Genomic DNA, 21148 nt, shown 5'->3' with positions numbered 1-21148 from the left:
ATTAGTGTGAACAAGGCAGTGGTGCCCACTCTCCCCAAGACTGTTTGCCCTGGCGCTGAGGACATTGAACATAGTGAGAGGGGGGATAGAGCATAGGGTCTCGCTCTATGCAGACGATTTGCACCTGTATATAACAGACCCGCAAACATGAGCAAGAGCGTGGTCTTCGCGATCCAGGCAAGGGGTCAGGAGAGGAGACGGAGGGAGATGTCATTCAAAGCGGTGAGAAGGAGTTTTAGGTATCTGGGGATTCTGGTGGCAAGGGACTGGGGTCAGCTTCGTAAACTAAATTTGGGCAATGAAAGGAGACTTCCGCAGGTGATATGTGCTCCCGCTGTCATTGGCGGGAGGGTACAGACTGTGAAAAAGACAGTCCTCCTGAGATTGCTGTTGTGTTTCAGTGTCTCCCAATCTTTATCCCCAAGGCATTTTTTAGGAAAATGAACATCGCGATATTGGGTTTATGTAGGCTGGGAAAGCCCCGAGGGTGAAGAAGGTCCTTCTTGAGTGGGGGCGTGGGGAGGGAGGCTTGGCAGGTCAAATGGCAGGTTAACAAAGGTAAACAAGTCAGAGCTAAACATCAGATTAATTTACAGCACTCTGGTACATTACTAAACAAGAAGGTTTTTTGGCAAAATGTACGCATCTTGAACACCCAACTGAATATTGTTGAAGTTTTAAGCAAAATCCCCATTTGCTTTATAGAACTATATAGCAATACAAACTAAGTGACTTATAAATGTTATAGAGACGCTCAATCACATTTTCACAGATAGTCTTTGCTCTTATATATTTTGTAAATTGATTTGGAGATATCTAGTTACATTTATGTACTGTTGCTATTTAGATATAACCTAACTCTCCTGTTTTTCAAATGTCAGGTGTTAAGCAGAGTAAATTTTAAAAATCCAAATACTAACAAAATTCAGTTTGAGATCAACAAAGTGTTGCTTCTTAATCAAAGACATCATCCATAGACACAGCAATGTACAGCATTTTAATGCATCTGTCAATTAATTTCAACGGTTCCATCTACCATTTCAATAAAAGACCCATTACCTGTTGTTCTAAGTTTTCTATAGTTTTTCGCTTCTCATCAGTGAGCGCTTGTTTCTCATTCTCAGCTTCTAATATACGCTTTTCTAACTGCCTCTGGTACTCTGCAGATTCTTTGAGGCGAGATTCTACAGCAGCCCGCACCTCTTCCGTCACCTGAGAAATAGATCAACATAACAGTTCAATTATTCACACCATTTTGGATTTTTAAATGGGTGGCATATTAACTTCAATTTTATCCACTGTTCCCACAGGATGCTATCTAAAATTATTTTCCGTCACAATGCCAGTTTTGTGCAGAATCCGCTTATGTTAACAAAGTCATCCTTACATGACACAACATGTAGTCATTCTTGTTGAACTGCAAATTAATAGGAACATTGCTCAACATGACAGAACTGAAGCTCAAGTTGAGATGGATGAAGTTGTAAATTAAACATGCAAATTGAAGGCACTGCTCTCACTTGCTGAATTACGGAGTAAGGATGAGTTTTTGCCAATGTGGAATCTGAACACGCCTGGCTATGGTTATCGAACTGCATCAAATTTGTTGTGAATGCTGGACTCCATATTTTAACCTGTCTCTTTGAAACAAAGGTTAAATTGAGTGGGAGAGTGAGGGGGGTTGAGACCTCCTGTGGAATCAGCCCAGAGGTAAGCCTCTATGACATAATATTAAATTTGCCTGTAAAAAGCCCACGTGACCTGCGTATTATGGAGACAAACGTCAATTGAAACTTATTCAGTCTTTTTTAAGTTTTGACACAAAGGAGGCAGCAACTGGTTCAGGTGATTCGCTCGAAGATTACTTCTGCTGGGACAGGAAGAGATCCTGCTAAAGTCAGGAGGGGCGTGGGATTTTTTAAATGGAAAACAACATTTTCTATATTTTTGCTGTGTGTGCTATGTATAATGGTGGCATAGTGTTTACTGTGTGAATAAGGAATATTGGATAAGATTTTCTCTGATATTGGCAACAGCTTATGCAAGAAAAGTGGCATTGAACCTGCTGTCAGCAATGGTAGCTTTTTCCAGCATACAGTGCAGCACCAAGAAAAATGCAGGCACATAGTCCACAATGTAACACTGGCAGGTGGTTTGATTCAACCCCTCAAAATCAATGAATGTTGATCTGGGTGCCATTTCTAAAGGTCACCCCAGCACACAGCTGGCAAATCAGGCAACAATCTTCACGCAGGTGTAACTGACATCAAGCTGACATTACTGTGGCACCATACTTTGACCCCACCCCATAAATGCTGCCCTAACCTCGGAGCTCCCCTGGAAGTACTACTCACCGGGTGCACACTTTGAGACCAGTTGTGCTTCATGCTGTTCTAATAACAAGCCGCTGTGGGTGCATTACTTGATGTGAGTGCATGATTCTGGTGTATAGATCCGATAATGTTATGTTAATTTTTTACCATGCGGTTCCTGGTATTGAGCGTGTGAAACATGGTCCGCCACTGACTGATCCGTCTTTCGAGGGATCGGAGGACAAACATCTATATCGGGCAACCAAAGGTCTAAGTATAAATCACTCCAATCTTTCAATTTAATCTATACCATATGCATAAGGATATCATAGCTGAAGGGCACTAGTCATTACAAACTTTCCAATGTATAGTTCTCAGGAGCATATTTAAAATAGCGACTAAATCCAATGACTTTCAATTGCACAAAAAGGAACACGAAGAGCCTTGCACTAGTTTCTCTTCAAAGTCAACAAACTCATCTTCCCTTCACAAACATAATAGCCCATTGAAGCATTCATGTCACTAACCTGCTTCTCCTTACTGAGGGACTCCTCCAGACTAAGGACTATGTCTCTGTATTGTTCCACATTGCTTGCAGTAGTCTTGAGACGCTCTCTCAATTCACTCACTTGTTCTTCAGCCTGCCGAAGCCGTGATAGGAGATCATCAACATCATCACTCACATTGGTTTTCCCTGGAAATAGAACAGAAGAGTACACGGCTACTTAAAATTGCACTGAACAATAATGTCACATCCATTAAGAGTTGATTTCTTCGTGTGAATTAGTTCACCCTAAACTGGCACCTTATACTGGAAAAAAAAAGGGTGCTCCTCCACAAAGTTCAGTCACAGATGGGATTATTTACATGTGTTGGGGAGAGCAAGGGAAAAGGAAAATATCTGATAAAAATATTTTAAGAAAACTTTCTCAATTTATGGATTTTCCTACTTGTGTTTACTGAGAACATTTGATTAAATACTGCATCAAAATCTTCACTTTAGTTTGTCTCTTAAAATGAAACGGCTACAATATAAATAAAGCACCACAGAAAAGGAACCTAAATTAAGTATTGCATACGACTTAAAACATTACCTGAACCATGACCATATAACCGTTACTATGAAAAGAATGGCCTGCAAATTGACAGAGGAAGTTCATTGTTTTTAAGACAGCCAAAACTGAAACTGGTGAATGAAGGACTTCCCTACAGAGCAGTTAGGGTTATGGGAGACAGAAACAGAAAAACTGTCCAGATCAACATGCATGCCATAGGTTTTACCTTGAGAATCACTTCCTTTAGACTCTGCCAGTTTAGTTTCAACATTATTAAGGTGTGTCTTCAAGGTGTTAATTTGTTTCTCGGCATTTTTCAAGAGTTCTTTTGTCTTCGCATGAAGATTAGATCAGTTTCAAGCTGCTTCCTCAATTCCACAAGGTGAATCTTTTGCAAAGTTCAGAAAAAAAGTACAGTTTTATAAAGTAGTTGCAGAATTCATGAAGTATGTTAATTTTATATAATTGATATGTGGAGCGATGGCTTGTTCTTTACTAAACCTGTGCTATGCAAGCAGTGTACGATCAAAGCAGCCCCACCTCAAATCAGTACAGGCTTTACAGGACTTCCATTCTGACTCTCACATACACAAATTGTCTCTTACCTACCAGTTCAAATGTGACCACATATTACATAGATACATAGAATATACAGCGCAGGAGGCCATTCGGCCCAAGTCTGCACGGCTCTTGGAAAGAACACCCCACCTTAAGACCACGCCTCCACCCCATCCCCACAACCCCACCCAACCTTTTGGACACAAAGGGCCAATTTAGCATAGCCAATTCACCAAACCTGCACATCTGTGGACTGTGGGAGGAAACCCATGCAGACATGGGGAGAAAGTGCAAACTCCATACAGACAGTCACCCGAGGCAGGATTTGAACCCGGGACCCTGGAGCTGTGAGGCAGCAGTGTTAACCACAGTGCCATCCATACGACTTGAAATATACCTGAATCATGACCATATAACAGTTACTATGAAAAAAATGGCCTGCAAATTGCCAGAAGAAATTCACTATTTTAAGTCTGCCAAAATTGAAACAGCTGAAATGAAAGACTTCCCGACAGAGTGGTTAGGGTTATGGGAGACAGAAACAGAAAAACTATCCAGATCAACATACAAGCCATCGGTTTTACCTTCAGAATCACTTCCTTTAGACTCTGCCAGTCACATATCCTACACATTACATATCCTACACATTACACACATCAATGGGTGAACTTTCATATACTTACATCGTGGTTCCTGCCAAGCAAATGCCGCTGATCCACTTCATATTCAACTTTCTTTTTCAGCTTCTCTATTTCACGTTCTTGTTTTCAATCTGGCTGTTAAGACGTTGCCTGGTCTCAGTTTCCGCACGCTCCAGACTCAACTGCATATTCAAAGAATTATATCTTAATACTTAAAATTAGGGGGAGGGGTCAGGTCAGGAGAGGAGAGTTACTCACCATAGGATTCCTAATGTTTGATTGCCCTAGTAGCCACAGTATTAATATGGCTCGTCCAGTTCAGTTCCTGATCAATGGTAACCCCCAGAATGTTAATTGTGAAGGATTCGTAGATGGTAATGCTGAATGTCATGGGGCGGTGGTTAGATCCTCTCTTGTCGGAGATGGTCACTGCGTGGCACGAATGTAACTTGCCACTCATCAGCCCAAGCCTGGATATTGTCCAGGTCTTGCTGCGTTTGGACATGGACTGCCTTGTTATCGGAGGAGTCACGAATGGTGCTGAACATTGTACAGTCATCCGCAAACAACCCCACTTCTGACTTGAGGGTGGAAGGGAGGTCATTGATGAAACAGCTGGGCCTGGGACACTACCTTGAGGAACTCCTGCAGTGATGTCCCAGAATTGAGATGATTGACCTCAAACCAGCACAATCATCTTCCTTTGTGCCCAGTATGAATCTAACCAGCATAGTTTCCCCCCTGATTCCCACTGACTCCAGTTTAGTTAGACTCAGTGATGCCATACTCGGTCGATTGCTGCCTTGATTTCAAGGGCAGTCACTCTCACCTCACCTTTGGCATTCAGCTCTTTTGTCCACGTTTGAACAAAGGCTGTAATGAGGTCAGGGGCTGAGTGACCCTGGCAGAACCCAAACTGAGCGTCCGTGAGCAGATTATTGCTGAGTATATGGTGCTTAATAGCACTGTTGATGACTCCTTCCATTACTTTGCTGATGGAGAGTAGATGGATAGGGCGGTAATTGGCTGGGTTGGATTTATTCTGTTTCTTGCGTACAAGACACACCTGGGCAACTTTCCACATTGCCAGGTAGGTGCCAATGTTGTAGCTGTACTGGAACACCTGCTAGAAGCAAAGCAAGATACTGAGCATTCCGATACTAGGTTATCAGCAAAGCATTCTCCTCCAAATCCTCTATGAAGATTCAATTGCTGGAAGTAGAGTAACAAAGCAACATATGTTTTTAATTACCTTCTTCCAACCTGTTAAATCAATACTAACAGATGCCCCCAAGATATGAAAGAGATCAAAAACGGTTTTAAACCAAACCGTAAAATGGACTTTACTGAACCAAAAGATGACTGCTACAGGTCATAGAGATTGCAAATTTCCAGAAACTAACTAGTCAAAGAGTAGCGGCAACAGTCATCAGTGTGGAATCTCACACCCGTCTATAGGAAGGCATTACAATAAACAAAATCAAGTATCAGCAAACAATCAGTTTCATTGGCCTGAACGACAAGAAAGGGAGAGCCATCAAGAGTTAAAAGCAACAAAAAGAGAGAAAATACTGGACAATCTCAGCAGGTCTGACAGCATCTGTGGAGAGAGATGGGAATTAATGTTTCGAATCTGGATGATTCTTTATCAAAGAGTTAAGAGCCACCATTTATCTCAAGGCAGACAATGGACTTGACCAGAGGTGCAGATCCAGTGGGTTAGTCTGCAATGGCCTCATTAATAGGCCACATCATATGATCCAAGCTTGTTCTGGTCTTGAGAACACTTCTAATATCATTTTTGCGACTCTTAACCCTGTCTGCTGTTGTACTTCCAACCTGCAAGATTCAATAGTAGGAGTCCAGGTTGACAAAGACACCTGCGACAAATGTTAGCCCCTCAAAGCCCGTTTAACTGGAAGCCTCTGATCATTGCCTGTCAAGCAGACAAGCTAGAAGTAGACCAATCTAATTTTGCTGCATCGCCAACCATTAAGAAATCCTGCACTACTGTCTTCAGCGAGAAGGAACCCCACCCCACTCACGCCTTTGACTTTCTGGACTCTGGAAATCATGTGAAGTAATACCTATTTCAGTGGTGCTTTCATTGTGAAGTTAGTCATAGGTGTAAAACTCTCCCTTTCCTATCCCCTTCCTGTATATTTGTGCGCATATGAAGTTGCGGTCAGCCCCCACCTCAGGCTTGGATGCATGAATAAATTAAACTTCTGCTTGAATCAAAGAGAATTTGCTGCATGTCATTTTAAATATTGGACTTCACCAACTGAGCGTTTGGGGAAATACTCCACTGCCCATTTTTAAAACTATTATCTGCTTGCAAACAGACTGCCAGAGGATAAAGGAGTTCAGGTCACCTCTCTCTCCTGTTTGCACCTGTAATTACATTACAAAGGGCTAGAGTTAAAGTGAGTCTTAAACCTATAATCCTAGGTACAAAATAAACTAATACTGTTATGTGACAGTACCTTTAAGAAATGGGTGTTTATTACTGCAGTGATGTCAGAGTGTGGGTGGAGCTGGGCTGTGTCAACTTTTACTTTTGCTTTGGGCTTGCAGCTACAGAGTGTGTTTAGTTTCGTTTTAGTTTTGGAGACACTGCAGTCACAGCAAGATGTGTATGAATGTCTGCAAGCTTATGAATGTACATTTGGTGATTTCAACGTGCTATCTGTTCTCAGTAGTAAAGTTAAACCTGATGTATTTCTGTACAAAAGGTTATTTTTGTCTTATGGATGTTGCAAGGAAAGATTAAGAGTTACTTATGGCGTACTGTATTCTTTGGGGGATGTATTGGTGTTGATAGTAGTCAAGATGTTTACTGTGGGTTTATAAAATGTTAACTGTTTTCACAAATAAACAAACACTGTTTTAATTTAAAAGTACTGTGGCTCTCTACTGCATCACACCTGCAAGCTAAGACGTGTGCTCCCCATAACCACAATCTATTAAAAGTTGTGGGTCAGATGAACTTCATGACACACTTTGGGGTTCTCTCAACCCTGGCCCATAACAAATTGGGGGCTCGAGGGGGATTAAAAAGTCTATCTATTGGATTGGCGTAGTGAACTTAAAGACAGTAAGAAGTCTTACAACACCAGGTTAAAGTCCAACATGTTCGTTTCAAACACTAGCTTTCGGAGCACTGCTCCTTCCTCAAGTGAATGATTGAGGAATTGATTCACCTGAGGAAGGAGCAGTGCTCCGAAAGCTCGTGTTTGAAACGAACATGCTGGACTTTAACCTGGTGTTGTAAGACTTCTTACTGTGCTCACCCCAGTCCGATGCCAGCATCTCCACATCATAACTTAAAGACAGTGAGGGGTGAGCATATTGTGCTTGCTTTTCAGGTGTGGTATTCCAGTTTAAGTGGGGAGTATGTTGTGGACAATGGCTCTTTCAGAGGCTCTGACGTTTTTGGGGTGGAGACGGTCACACGCGAGTACCTTCGGACAGAAACTAAAAACAGGCTTTTAGAGTTGGCAAAAAGATGCAGTTAACATTACCTGACAAAATGCGAAAAGATGAGGTAATTATGGTGGTGACTAGCATTTAAAATTACCTGAGTTACAGTTTGACTCATTGGAAATGGCAAAAATTAAGTTACAATTAACAAATGGAACATGACAAAGAATTAAGCAGCCTGAATACGAGAAGAGAGAGAGGAAAAAAGAAAGAGAGAAAGAGAGAAAGAGAGAAGAAGAGAAAGAGAGAAAGAGGAGAAAGAAGAGAGATGAGAGAGAGAGAGAGAAGAGAGAGAGAGAGAGAGAGAGAGAGAGAGATAGAGAGAGCGAGAGAGAGAGAGAGAAAGGGAAAAGAAAAAAAGAGAGAAGAAAGGAAAACAGAAAGAATAGCCCTAGCAGAATAAAAAGAAAGAAAGGCAGATACAGTTCAGGGAAAAAGAAAGAAAGAGAGAGAGAGAAAGGGAAAAAGAAAGAGAGAGAGAAAAAGAGACAGGAAAAAGAAAGAGAAGAGTTTGAACTTGGGAAAATGGCCATGAAACATGACAGTTAAAATTGGCTGACGTAAAGGGAAACGTACAGTTGGAGGATAGTGATGAGGATAGTGAGAAAGAGCGTCATAGTCGAAGGCTTGGAGGGGATCTATTTAAATATGTCCACGCAGTGTCACGGTTTGATGACAAGGAGAAAGAAGCCTTTTTCATTTCATTTCAGAAGGTCGCTAAACAAATGAAATGGCCACAGGACATGTGGGTATTACTGATTCAAACAGAACTGGTAGGTAGGGCTAGTGAAGTGTTTGCATCACAATCAGAGGGGTTATCTGGGACGCAATGAGGAGGTGAATAAAATCTATCTTAGGTGCATATGAACTAGTGCCTGAAGCCTACAGACAAAGGTTTAGAAATTCAAGGAAAGAATTTGGCCAAACATACCTGGAGTTTGAAAGGATCAAACAAACAGTGTAATTTTGATAGGTTGATAAGGGCTTTGAGAATAGATCAAACGTATGAAGCTCTCAGAGAAATTACACTTTTGGAGGAGTTTAAAAATTCAATTCCTGATGTAGTGAGAACTCACGTGGAAGATCAGAGGGTTAAAGCTGCGAGGTTAGCAGCAGACATGGCAGATGATTATGAATTAGTTCATAAATCAAAGCTTGGTTTCCGACATCAGTTTCAGCCTCTGAGGAATAGAAACTGGAGACATGAGAAATGCTCAAGTGGTAAAAGTAAAGGTGATCTGATGGGAGACAATAAGGAGAGTGTATCTCAGATTTAAAAAAGAAATCCAGGAGGATGGAAAAGGGATGAAAAGTTTCAAATGTTTTTACTGTAATAAACTAGGCCATGTAAAGCCACACTTTTGGTGGTTGAAGAAAAGCACTGGGAAGGCTGATGTGGTAAAACAGGATAAGACAGTGGGGTTTGTTAAAGTGGTAAAGGAAAGCCCAAGTGAAGCAAAGGAGGTGCAAAAGATTGTACAGCCTGATCAAGAGGCGATTGATAAGAAGATGCCAGATCTCTTTAAACAATTTATTTGTGTGGGTAAAGTTTACTCATGTGTATCAGGAGGAGCAGGTAACGAAGTCACAATTTTAAGAGATATGGGTGCTAGTCAATGTTTAATGCTAAGAGATGAGGAGTTATGTAGTTTGGGAAGAATATTGCCAGAAAAGGTGGTAATATGTGGGATTCAGGGCGAGAAGAGTAGTGTTCAATTATATAAGGTACGGTTGGAAAGTCCAGTGAAGAGTGGTGAAGTGGTAGGAGTAACAGAGAAACTCTCTTGTCCAGGAATATAGTTTATCTTGGGTAATGATATAGCTGGATCGCAGGTAGGAGTGATGCCTACTGTGGTTGATAAGCCAGTGGAAAATCAGACAACTGAAGCGTTGAAGGATGAATATCCTGAGATTTTTCCGGATTGTGCAGTAACAAGGTTGCAAAGTCACAGGTTGAGACAAGAGGAGAAATCAAAGAGTGAAGATAAAGTGGAAGTGCAATTATCAGAAACTATTTTTGATCAGATGGTTGAAAAAGAACAAGAACAGGTGGAGGATGAGGCGGATATTTTTAGTTCAGGAAAATTGGCAGAGTTACAACAGATATAGAAATAAAACGGATATATCAGAAAGCATACACGGAAGAGGAATCTGAGTGTATACCAGAGTGTTATTACCGCAAAAATGATATCTTGATGAGAAAATGGAGACCTTTACATATGCAGGCGGATGAAAAGTGGGCAGAAGTTCATCCAAGTAGTATTGCCAGTAGGGTATAGAAAGGAAGTTTTGCGAGTTGCACATGGGGTACCAGTGGGAGGTAATTTGGGAGTAAGGAAAACTCAAGCTAAAATACAAAAACATTTTTATTGGCCTGGACTACATCAAAATGTAGTTAAATTTCGTTGATCATGTCACACATGTCAAGTAATCGGGAAACCTCAAACAGTGATAAATACAGCACCCTTAATACCCATTCCAGCATTTGAGGAACCTTTCACAAGGGTCTTAATTGATCGCATAGGACCGCTTCCTAAAACCAAAAGTGGGAATCAATATATTTCAACGATAATGGATGTGTCTACTAGGTTTCCAAAGGCCATCCCAGTACGTAATATTACAGCTAAAAAGATTGTGGAGGAGTTACTCAAATTCTTTACTAGATATGGAATACCCACAGAAATACAATCAGATCAAGGATCAAATTTTACCTCCAGGTTGTTCATAGAAGTTATGGATAGCTTCGGAATAAAACAATTTATATCAACTGCGTACCATCCAGAATCGCAGAGAGCATTAGAAAGGTGGTATCAGACATTAAAGGCAACGTTGAGGGCTTATTGTCAAGATTATCCAGAGGATGGGATAAAGGAATTCCATTCGTACTGTTTGCAATTAGGGATGCATCTAATGGGTCAACCAAATTCAGTCCTTTTGAACTAATTGTTGGTCATGAGGTTAGAGGACCACTTAAATTGATTACGGAAAATTGGTGAGTGAGAAATTAGAACTTACATTATTGGATTACGTATCAAATTTTAGGGAACCATTAAATAGAGCAGGTGAATTGGCTACACAGCATTTAAAAGTTGCACAAAAACTGTGATGAAACAATTCACGGACAGGAAATCCAACGTTCGTAGTTTTGCCAGTGGAGATAAAGTTTTAGTGTTGTTACCAGGTGGTAGGTGAACCTTTAAAAGCCAGGTTTTGTGGACCTTATCAGATGAAAGGAAATTAAGTGAGGTGAACTATGTGGTAAGAACACCAGATAGAAGGAAAACTCACCGAGTGTGTCATATGAGTATGCTTAAAAGGGACTTTGAAAGGGAACGAGAGATGAAGGAGATTTTAATGATTCTAACTCAAAAGTGATGAACAAAATCCAAATGACTTTGAATTTGACATATCTCAAATTAAATTGGAAAATGAGAATGTTCTTAAAAATTGGGATAAATTGTTGAGTTACCTTCCAGAGGCAAAATTGACTGACCTGAAAGAGTTATTGATAGCATATGGGCAAGTTTGTGGAGATAAGTTGGGAAGCACTAAAATGACTATACATGATGTAGATGTGGGAAATGCTGTTCCAATTAAACAACATCCATATAGACTTAACCCTTTAAAATTGGCACAGGTTAACAAGGAGATTGAAAGTATGCTTGTAAATGGCATAATTGAAGTGGGTTGCAACCGATAGTGATAGGACCAAAACAGGACGGTACCCAACGATTGTGTGTGGACAATAGAAAGGTGAATGCAGTTACAAGAACGGACTCTTACCCTTTCCCACGTTTGGAGGATTGCATTGAGAAAGTGGGACAATCAGCTTTTATTTCCAAATTGGATTTACTGAAAGGTTACTGACAGGTACCTTTATCTGAAAGGGTGAAGGAGATTTCAGCTTTTGTGACTCCAGATGGTATATACCAATTCAAAGCTATGCCATTTGGCATGAAAAACGCACCAGCCACATTTCAACGGTTAACTAACAAAGTTGTTTCAGGATTACCCAATTGTGCGGTACACATCGACGATCTGATAATTTTCAGTCAGACATGGAAAAAACATTTAAAATATCTGATGGAGTTATTCGATCGACTTCAGGAGGTGGGTTCCGTGGTAAACCTAGCTAAAAGTGAATTTAGAAAAGCCCAAGTCACTTTCCTGGGCCATACAATTGGACAGGGTCGAATGGTCACATGGGCTGTGAAAACAAAAATTTTTGAAAAGTTTCCAATACCCTCGACACAAAGGGAAATAATGTGATTTCTTGGTACGAGTGAATTTGATCAAACATTTGTGCAAAATGTTTGTAGCGTGGTTGCTCCACTGATGGATTTGCTGAAGAAACGTCGAAAATGTCAGTGGACAGCGGAGTTTCAACAGGCATTTGACTACCTTAAAGCTGTGATAATCAATGCTCCTGGGTTGGAGAATTACAAAGGACTCTGGGCTCAGATTGAACTAAAGTATCTGAAAATGAAAAAAATGAAAATCGCTTATCGTCACAAGTCGGCTTCAATGAAGTTACTGTGAAAAGCCCCTAGTCGCCACATTCCGGCGCCTGTCCGGGGAGGCTGATCCGGGGATCGAACCATGCTGCTGGCCTGCCTTGGTCTGCTTTCAAAGCCAGCGATTTAGCCCGTGTGCGAAACAGTATCTGACTTTAAAGAGAAATGCCGAGGCTCAGAGATGGATGGATCGTGCAGAGACCGTCTTGTCCAAAAAGACTGTCAATCGAGAAGGATTAAATTGGAGGAAGAAGAACAAAAATGGACTATGTTATTATTAAATGTTTGCGTATTTTGTTAAGAAAAAAACATATATTCATTGTCCATATTTCTTAAAGGAAAGTTAAACGGTGAAAAATGAAACCATCTTGAAGTTGATGGGGTTCTTTTTTCTTGGGGGAGGTGTCATGTGAGTACCTTTAAGAAATGGGTGTTTATTACCACAGTGATGTCAGATTGTGGGTGGAGCTGGGCTGTGTCAGCTTTTACTTTCGCTTTGGGCTTGCAGCTACAGAGTGTGTTTAGTTTTGGAGACGCTGCAGTCACAGCAAGATGTGGATGAATCTCTGCAAGCTTATGAATGTCCATTTGGTGATTTCAACGTGGTTACTGTTTTCAGTACAAAGAATGAAGTTAAACCTGATGTCTTTCTGTTCCAACGGTTCTTTTTGTCTTATGGATGTTGCAAGAGTTACTTGTAGCGCACTGTATTCTGTGTGGGATTTATTGGTGTTGATAGTTGTTAAGATGTTTACTGTGGGTTTATAAAGTGTTAACTGGTTTCATAAATAAACACTGTTTTCATTTAAAAGTACTGTGGATCTTTGTTGCATCCCACCTGTAAGATAAGACCAAGTGCTTCCCATAACCACAATCTATTAAAATTGTGGGTCAGGTGAACTCCATGATACATTTTGGGATTCTCTAAATCCTGGCTCATAACAATACCATTAAGCACCATCTTGAGTTATCAGTTGTTCTCTTGCAATTTGCAAGACAAAATCAACTAGTAGAGCAAGTCTTTGGTAGAATTTAGACTTTTGGTCCAGTACAAGAGATTTAGCAAAGAATTACGCTAAAAGGATTGGATGCAAAAAGCGAGCTGGAAAATACAAGCGCTAAATGGTTGAATCACTGAACTACATCAAGTTAAGTATTCATTTTCAGACCTCACCCAAGACCATAAATTTTTCCCACAACGCCTGGATTCAGTAATGTCATTTCGCAAACATTGCTTTCAATTAGACTACACAGACAGACACACAGACAGACACACAGACCTAGATTGAAAGGTTGGCTCTCATCAACAAGTTGCAGTCCTGCAATATGTACCTGAATAGACTGTAGATTTGTTAGCAGTAAGCTTTGGCCCCTGTGCTCAGCAAACTTTGAATCTCGCTCTTGAGTAAGACGTACTTCCACCATCTTCAACATATCTTTCTCTTTCCTCAAGTTTTCACCACGAGTCTGCAGGAAGGGGATTGGAGAAAGATATGAAAGAAAAGTCAAAAACTTATCTGCTTTCCCGAATTGTCACAATGCCCAAATGATTCAAATTAAATTAATTAATACTTTCCATAGACAATATCAGCAGAAAACATTTGATAACGGAATGTTAAAAAATATAACGTAACCATTATGCAAGCAATCCTGGAAACAATAGTCCATTCATGGGCTATTACTTCCACTCAAAATTACTTACCTGGCGATCCTATCCATTTTAAAATAAAGAGTATCCAATTAATTTCTTCGAATTAAGGGGCAATTTTAGTGTGGCCAATCCACCTACCCTGCACATCTTTGAGTCGTGGGGGCGAAACCCACGCAAACACGTGGAGAATGTGCAAACTCCACAAAGACAGTGATCCAGGGCCTGAATTGAACCTAGGACCTCGGCGTTGTGAGGCATCGGTGTGCTGCCCTCTGGCGATCCTATCTTAATCAACTTTTCAACTTGGGCAACTGTGTAGTGCAGCAGTTTACGAGGCCTACCTATAGTCGAGGGCAACTCGGTCAAAGTAAGCTAAGCCCTCTTTTTCACAGCACCATGCTTTGTCAATTAAAGGAGAAAGTAACTAAGTTAGTACAGGGTGGGTCAGTACAGTAGTTACCCAGAATCTACAAGTAGTTTTAATTTTAACTTTTGCTGAGTAACTATTGCTGTGTGAGTCAGAACCTTTTGATGTTTGCAATTTACAATGCTATTTTTGGATGAATTCCAGTGCAGGTAATTTCCCAAAGAAGGCTTCAACTTGCCAGCAACTGTGCAGTCTTTACCTGGGGGAACATCTGGGCGGAGGGTTCCCCAGCACATCATCTGCACACCCCTACTACCCCGCAGATATACCATCCTGGTGCTCACAAGTTTCTTGTCCAATATCCTTTGACGTAAACAGCAATATAGTGGAATTTCTTCAGTTTTCGAATAAAATGCACCCTGCACACAGCAGAATCCATGAAATACTTCACTATGGTAAATTATAGGCATAAAAAGCTCAATCACTCATGTAAAAAGAATATTGGATCCATTGAACAGTTGGAAACAAGCTACAAGCCCAGATGTTTTCATGGAGCGCTCATTAAAATAATAAAATTCTCACCTCCTCTAGAGCCAATTTTTCAGTTGATGCCCTTAAATCTTGAGTCATGTTGCTAATGATGTGTTCCTGTTTCTGAACAGTTGTGGTGAGCTTCTGACACCTATCGCGTAGGGATGCTATTTCACGCCGGAATCCATCTACATTGTTCTGCAGCATCTCATACCTAAATTTTAAAGAGAGATTCTTAAGATGTCCCATCAAAAAACTGCCTGTCAAACACTAAGTGACACTAGTGCTGGAAAACAAACTTGCACTCTGAACCATGGCAGTTATAGCATGGATCAGAACAAGATAATGTGAACTTCACAACATCTGTGCAGATGCTTTGACAATTTCCAAAACTATCAACACATTTTTCTTTCATCGAATGTGTGACCTTGCAGCAAGAGCCATACATTGCAAAAACAGGAAAGTTTTCCATCTGGTTTTGGCCGATTTGTAATAACCACTGTGGCTTCACAGCTAGTCAAAGAAAATTAACCTCAAGTTCAGTCTGCAGATCTCCAGTATCATGACTAAAAATGAGTTCTGGACCTGAACTGTGCACAACACATTGTGGGGCAATCCAACATGGTAAAGAAGAAAACTTTAGATTCATAATTAGAAAAATGAAACAGTAGGAAATAAGTTAATCAAATTTAAGTTTGTCACCAATGTAAAGTCCATTGTCAGTTATAATGGGTTACAAATCAAGAATATTACAAAAGACAGGATACGTTCATCGCAATATTTGACTTATTTGGTTCATATAGTGAAATACTATGATAATAATAATAATAATCTTCATTATTGTCACAAGTAGGCTTACATTAAGACTGCAATGCAGTCACCGCGAAAATCCCCCAATGCCTGTTCAGTTACAGTGAGGGAGAATTCCGAATGTCCAATTCACCTAACAAGCACGTCTTTCAGGACTCGTGCGAGGAAACCAGAGCACCCGGAGGAAACCCACGCAGACACGGGGAGAACATCAGACTCCACACTGACAGTGACCCTGAATCGAACCAGAGACCCTGGTGCTGTGAAGCCACAGTGCAAACCACTGTGCTACTGTTCCACCCTATGATCACCTCATACAAATTTTATATATCCCACTCGATCTAAACTTGTCCAACTATAGGCTCGACTCTCCAAACGTACCGTTTAGAAGCAAATTCCAACTGCGTAGACAGTTTTGTACTCTGTGTTCGCAGTTGTGTCAGTTGATCTTGAAGTTTCTCATTCTGTTCATTTAACATTTTGTCATTCTCCGCCTTTTCAGCCTTGTAACTTTCAAAATGTAACTGGAGCTGAAATGAAGTACTTTTGTAAGTATGGTGCATCTTAAAATTTTATCACTCGCTAGATTAAAAGAATGGCCTCAATTAGTTTACGCAATGAATAGGTTTACATTTGTTACTTTTCAGAAATTTCTCTTCGTGAATTATTATTTGGATGTAGTACTGCTGTTACAATAGGGGGATGTTAGGAAATTGGATTTAAGATACAGTGGGCAATCAAGGGGTTAACAGAGTGAGGGTAAAACTGCTGGCAGAGTCAGAGATGTACTCCCATACCTGACCGGAGTCACATTGTCCCAATCAGACTTAAACTTGTTACTGGGAATAAACAGGATACCCTGGTTCACTCAACATCCATTGTCCTCTGGGAAACACGTATTCATAGCATGGCCCAGTTCTTCTGTGTAAATGGGAATGGGCAATCAAAAATCCATATCGTGATGATCAGTTCAAGTCTGACATACTTGGTCAGAAACATCTTTGAGGGGCTAGACGGAGCTAAAAAAAAATAAAGAATTCTGTTTGAACAGCTGGGGGCAGAAAGATTTTGGAAGGCTACCTAAAGGGGTCATGAAAAGCCATCAGATACAGGCTTTTGGAAAGGGGTCTGAAGAATCTGCAGTAACAGCAGGAATATGTTCTGTAAATGCAAGTATCATTTTTGCCTGACTGCATAAGTGGAGTAGAGAGCTCTATGTTCATTTTACGTGCCGCTGAATGGGAAATCATGTGTTAGGGTTAAGAGCTACTTGTAAGCTGTTCTTGTACGGTATGAATCGTAAATATTGTTTTGCTTTTGTTTTAATAAAGTTTTATTTGTAACATAACCAAGCCCTATTTCTTATGTAATCACTCCTGGAGTTATTCGATCTTTCCACAGTCTAAAAAATGTTTTTTAACATTGTGGTTCTGGTCCTGTATCTTGGCACTGTTGAGATCTGACCAAGCATTGATAACACTACAGATCTATTTTAAATCCTACCTTTCAGCAGCCAGGTTGCTATCAGACTCCTTATGAAAGAATTTCAATTCAATCATGAGCAATATTTTGCCAGCTGTCCAGTTAACATGTTTATCATTTGCCAGACAACCTGGCACAGAAGAAGCCTTCATACATTGATTAAGAACAAAGAAAGAACAATACAGCACAGGAACAATCCCTTCGGCCCTCCAAGGCTGCGCAAATCACGTGTCTACCAAGTCTGTTCATGTGCCTATCTAGATTAGTCTTAAAGGTCGCTAATGCATCTGCCTCAACCACCTCACTTGGCAGTGTATTCCAGGCCACCACCACCCTGTGTAAAAACTTCCCCTGCACATCTCCATTGAACCTATCCCTCTCATCTTGAACGTGTGCCCCTTGTAATTGTCATTTCCTCCCTGGAAAAAAGCCTCCAACTGTTCACCCTACCTATACCCTTAATAATTTTATAAACTTCCATCAAGTCGCCCCTCAGCCCTCATCATGGTAGGGAGAACAATCTCAGTTTATTCAATCTCTCCTCATAGCTAATACCCTCCAGACCAGACAACCATCCTGGTAAACCTTTCCTGTACACTCTCCAAAGCCTCCACATCCTTCTGGTAGTGTGGTGACCAGAATTTGACACAGTATTCTAAATGTGGCCTGACCAACATTCTATACAACTGTAACATAATTTGCGAGCTTTTATACTCGATACCCCATCCGATGAAAGCAAGCATGCTTTCTTTACCATCATTTCCATCTGTGCTGCCACTTTTAAGGATTTGTGGACCTGCACACCCAGATCTCTGGTGTGTCTATGCTCCTGATGATTCTGCCATTTATTTTATAGCTTCCACCTGAATTGGATCTACCAAAATGCATCACCTCGCGTTTGTCCGTGTTAAATTCCATCTGCCATTTCTCCGTCAATTTTGCAGCCTATCTATATCCTGTTGTATTCTCTGACAATCTTCATCATTACCCACAACTCCTGCAATCTTAGTATCATCCGCAAAGTTGCTAATCAGACCCGCTACGTTTTCAAAGTCATTTAGATATATTACAAACAGCAGAGGTCCCAGTACCGATCCCTGCGGAACACCACTAGTTATAGACCTCCATTCGAAAAAACACCCTTCCACTGCTAACCTTTGGCTTCTATGGCCAAGCCAGTTCTGAATCCATCCAGCTAGTTCGCCCCTGACCCCATGTGTTTAATCTTTTGCACCAGCCTGCCATGAGAGACCTTATCAAATGCTTTACTGAAGTCCAGGTTGACAACATCCACAGCCCTTCCCCTGTCAATCATTTTTGTCACCTCCTCAAAATACTCAATTAAATTAGTGGGACATGAGCTCCCTCGTACAAAACCATGCTGTCTGTCGCTAATAAGAACATTCATTTCCAAATGCACATAGATCCTATCTGGGAATCTTTTCCAACAATTTCACTATCACGGACGCCAAGCTCACTGGCCTACAATTTTCCGGGCTATCCTTGCAACCTTTCTTAAATAACAGTACAATATTGGCTATCCTCCAATCCTCTGTGATCTTACTTGTGGCCAACGAGGACACAAAGATTTCTGTTAGAAGCTCAGCGATTTCATCTCGTCTCCCTCAGTAATTTGGGAAAGGTGCCATTTGGCACTGGGCATTTGTCTACCTCAATGCTTTTGAACACACCTGCCATTTCCTCCCTCGTAATAAAGACTTGTTCAAAAGTGTTTCCACATTCCACCAATCAACGTGTCCCTCTCCTTCGTGAATACTGATGCAAAATACTCCTTTAGGATCTCACCTACGTCTACGCATAATTCTATGCATAATTTCCCTCCTTTGTCCTTGAGTGAACCAACTCTTTCTCTAGCTACCCTCTTGTTCCTAATATATGTATAAACTGCCTTGGGATTCTCCTTAATTCTGTCTGCCATGGGCATTCTGTGACCCCTTTTTGCCCTCCTAACTCCCTGCTTGAGCTCTTCAGTGGCTTTTCTGGTCGACCAAGGCATTTATGGAGAAGACTGAACCTCAAATCGCAACACTACTGGCTGAATGTGATGATTATACTATAATGCAAATTAAGTTTATGAGGAATATTACTCCAATATTGCGAACTTCGATGGAAATGGCTTGGCTAAAAACTCCAGAAGATAGATTGACACGGTACATATGCAGGTCGAACTGATCCACATAAGGTAGATGGCATTGCCTAGTCATTACCTATCAAAGCATTTAAAATGAGATAATTAAATGTTAATTTACTTCTGAGCTGGATTTTTGTACTTTGAGGACCATTACACTTATTTACAGTATTAACTTGGATCATGAGCTAATATTTTGTGCTGAGAAGATTATTGTTGTCCAAGTTAATTAAAATACTGGGCTTTACAGAGTGCCGAGCACCGAAAAGAAAATGGCAGTTCAGAAGGTTATTCATGTTTGCTTAGGAGTTAGAATAGAGGAAGTGGAGCAATAAAACAGTAGAAGGGCTCAATTAGCTGGAGAAATATGAAGGAGGGATAATTGGCTTGGAGATCAGTTTGAGAATAGACTAGAGCAGCCTGCGACATCACTAATTTGGGCGAAGCTCAAGAAGATTCTCTGGTTTAAATTTATCTGCACAAAGGAAGAGCCTCAGTACCAAGATGCTGCTGTTAGCAGGTTCCATGTAGTTAGGGCTCAGGACAGTCTGAGGAGCCATTTGGTGCAGCTGAGAGTTTTTTTAGGTCCTGTGTGGTTTGCAGCTCAGCAAAGGCCTGGGAGCTGCTTCGTGCAGTTATCAGACCACTAGTAGAAATCAGAGACTTGAAAACAGCGGAAGGTGGTTGGTTCTGTACGAGACAGATAAGGCTCAGAGTAGCCTTGAGAGTCTTTTATAGCTTGGGGCAGTCGGAACACTGAAATTCTGAGAAACCCAGTCACAGGATTAGCTTAATGAAGCTAGCAGTCTGTGAAAGAAAAAAAACAGTACAGCGCAGTAACAGGAACTTCGGCCCTCCAAGTCTTCGTCAATCATGATGCCAGCCTATTCTTCAACCTTCTGCACTTCCAGGGTCTATATCCCTCGATCCCCATCCTTCTTATATGCTTAGATGCTTATTAAATGCTGCAATCGTATCTGCTTCCACCACCTCCCCCGGTAGCGCATTCCAAGCACACACCACCCTCTAAAACAAACTTGCCTCGCACATCCCCTCTAGGCTTTCCACCTCACATCTTTCCTGTGATAAAGCAGGATTAGGCTACTGAGTTGGATGACCAGCCATGAGAGTGATAAATGGCGGAGCAGGCTTGAAGGGCTAAAACGCCTCCTCTTGCTCCTATCTTCTATGTGTCCATGTATCCTAGTAATTATTTTTCCACCCTGGGAAAAAACATCTGACTATCCATGCCACTCAATTTTGTAAACCTTGTATCAGATCAACCCTCACCCTCCGTCGTTCCAGTGAAAACAATCCAAGTTTATGCAACTTCTCCTCATAGCTAAAACACTCCCGGTCAGGCAACATCCTGGTAAACCTCTTCTCTACCCTCTCCAAAACATCCACAGCCTTCTGCTGGTGTGGTGACCAGAATTGTACGCAATATTCCAAATGTGGCTTAAAAACGATTCTGTACAGCTGAGCATGACTTGCCAATTTTTATACTCAATGCCCCAACCAATGAAGTCAAGCACACCATATGCCTCTCCGTCTGTCTTGACACTTTGTAATCTGTGAACCTGCATGCCCAGATC

The 21148-nt window shown here is 41.0% G+C and overlaps 1 protein-coding gene across 1 annotated transcript in view; it reads right to left on the bottom strand.

Annotated features, from left to right (window-relative positions):
- Positions 1 to 21148, bottom strand: part of tprb (translocated promoter region b, nuclear basket protein) — a 162294-nt gene that overhangs the window by 99102 nt on the left and 42044 nt on the right. Inside the window, 9 exon segments of the mRNA XM_038793506.1 lie at positions 1060 to 1212; positions 2840 to 3006; positions 3594 to 3716; positions 3719 to 3755; positions 4609 to 4688; positions 4691 to 4748; positions 13896 to 14030; positions 15164 to 15326; positions 16304 to 16452. Coding sequence (XP_038649434.1) covers positions 1060 to 1212; positions 2840 to 3006; positions 3594 to 3716; positions 3719 to 3755; positions 4609 to 4688; positions 4691 to 4748; positions 13896 to 14030; positions 15164 to 15326; positions 16304 to 16452 — 1065 coding nt within the window.

This window comes from Scyliorhinus canicula, chromosome 4 (assembly GCF_902713615.1).
Source record: "Scyliorhinus canicula chromosome 4, sScyCan1.1, whole genome shotgun sequence".
Taxonomy (NCBI): domain Eukaryota; kingdom Metazoa; phylum Chordata; class Chondrichthyes; order Carcharhiniformes; family Scyliorhinidae; genus Scyliorhinus; species Scyliorhinus canicula.
Note: the sequence above shows the minus strand (reverse complement) of the source record. Positions and strands in the feature narration are given on the sequence as shown.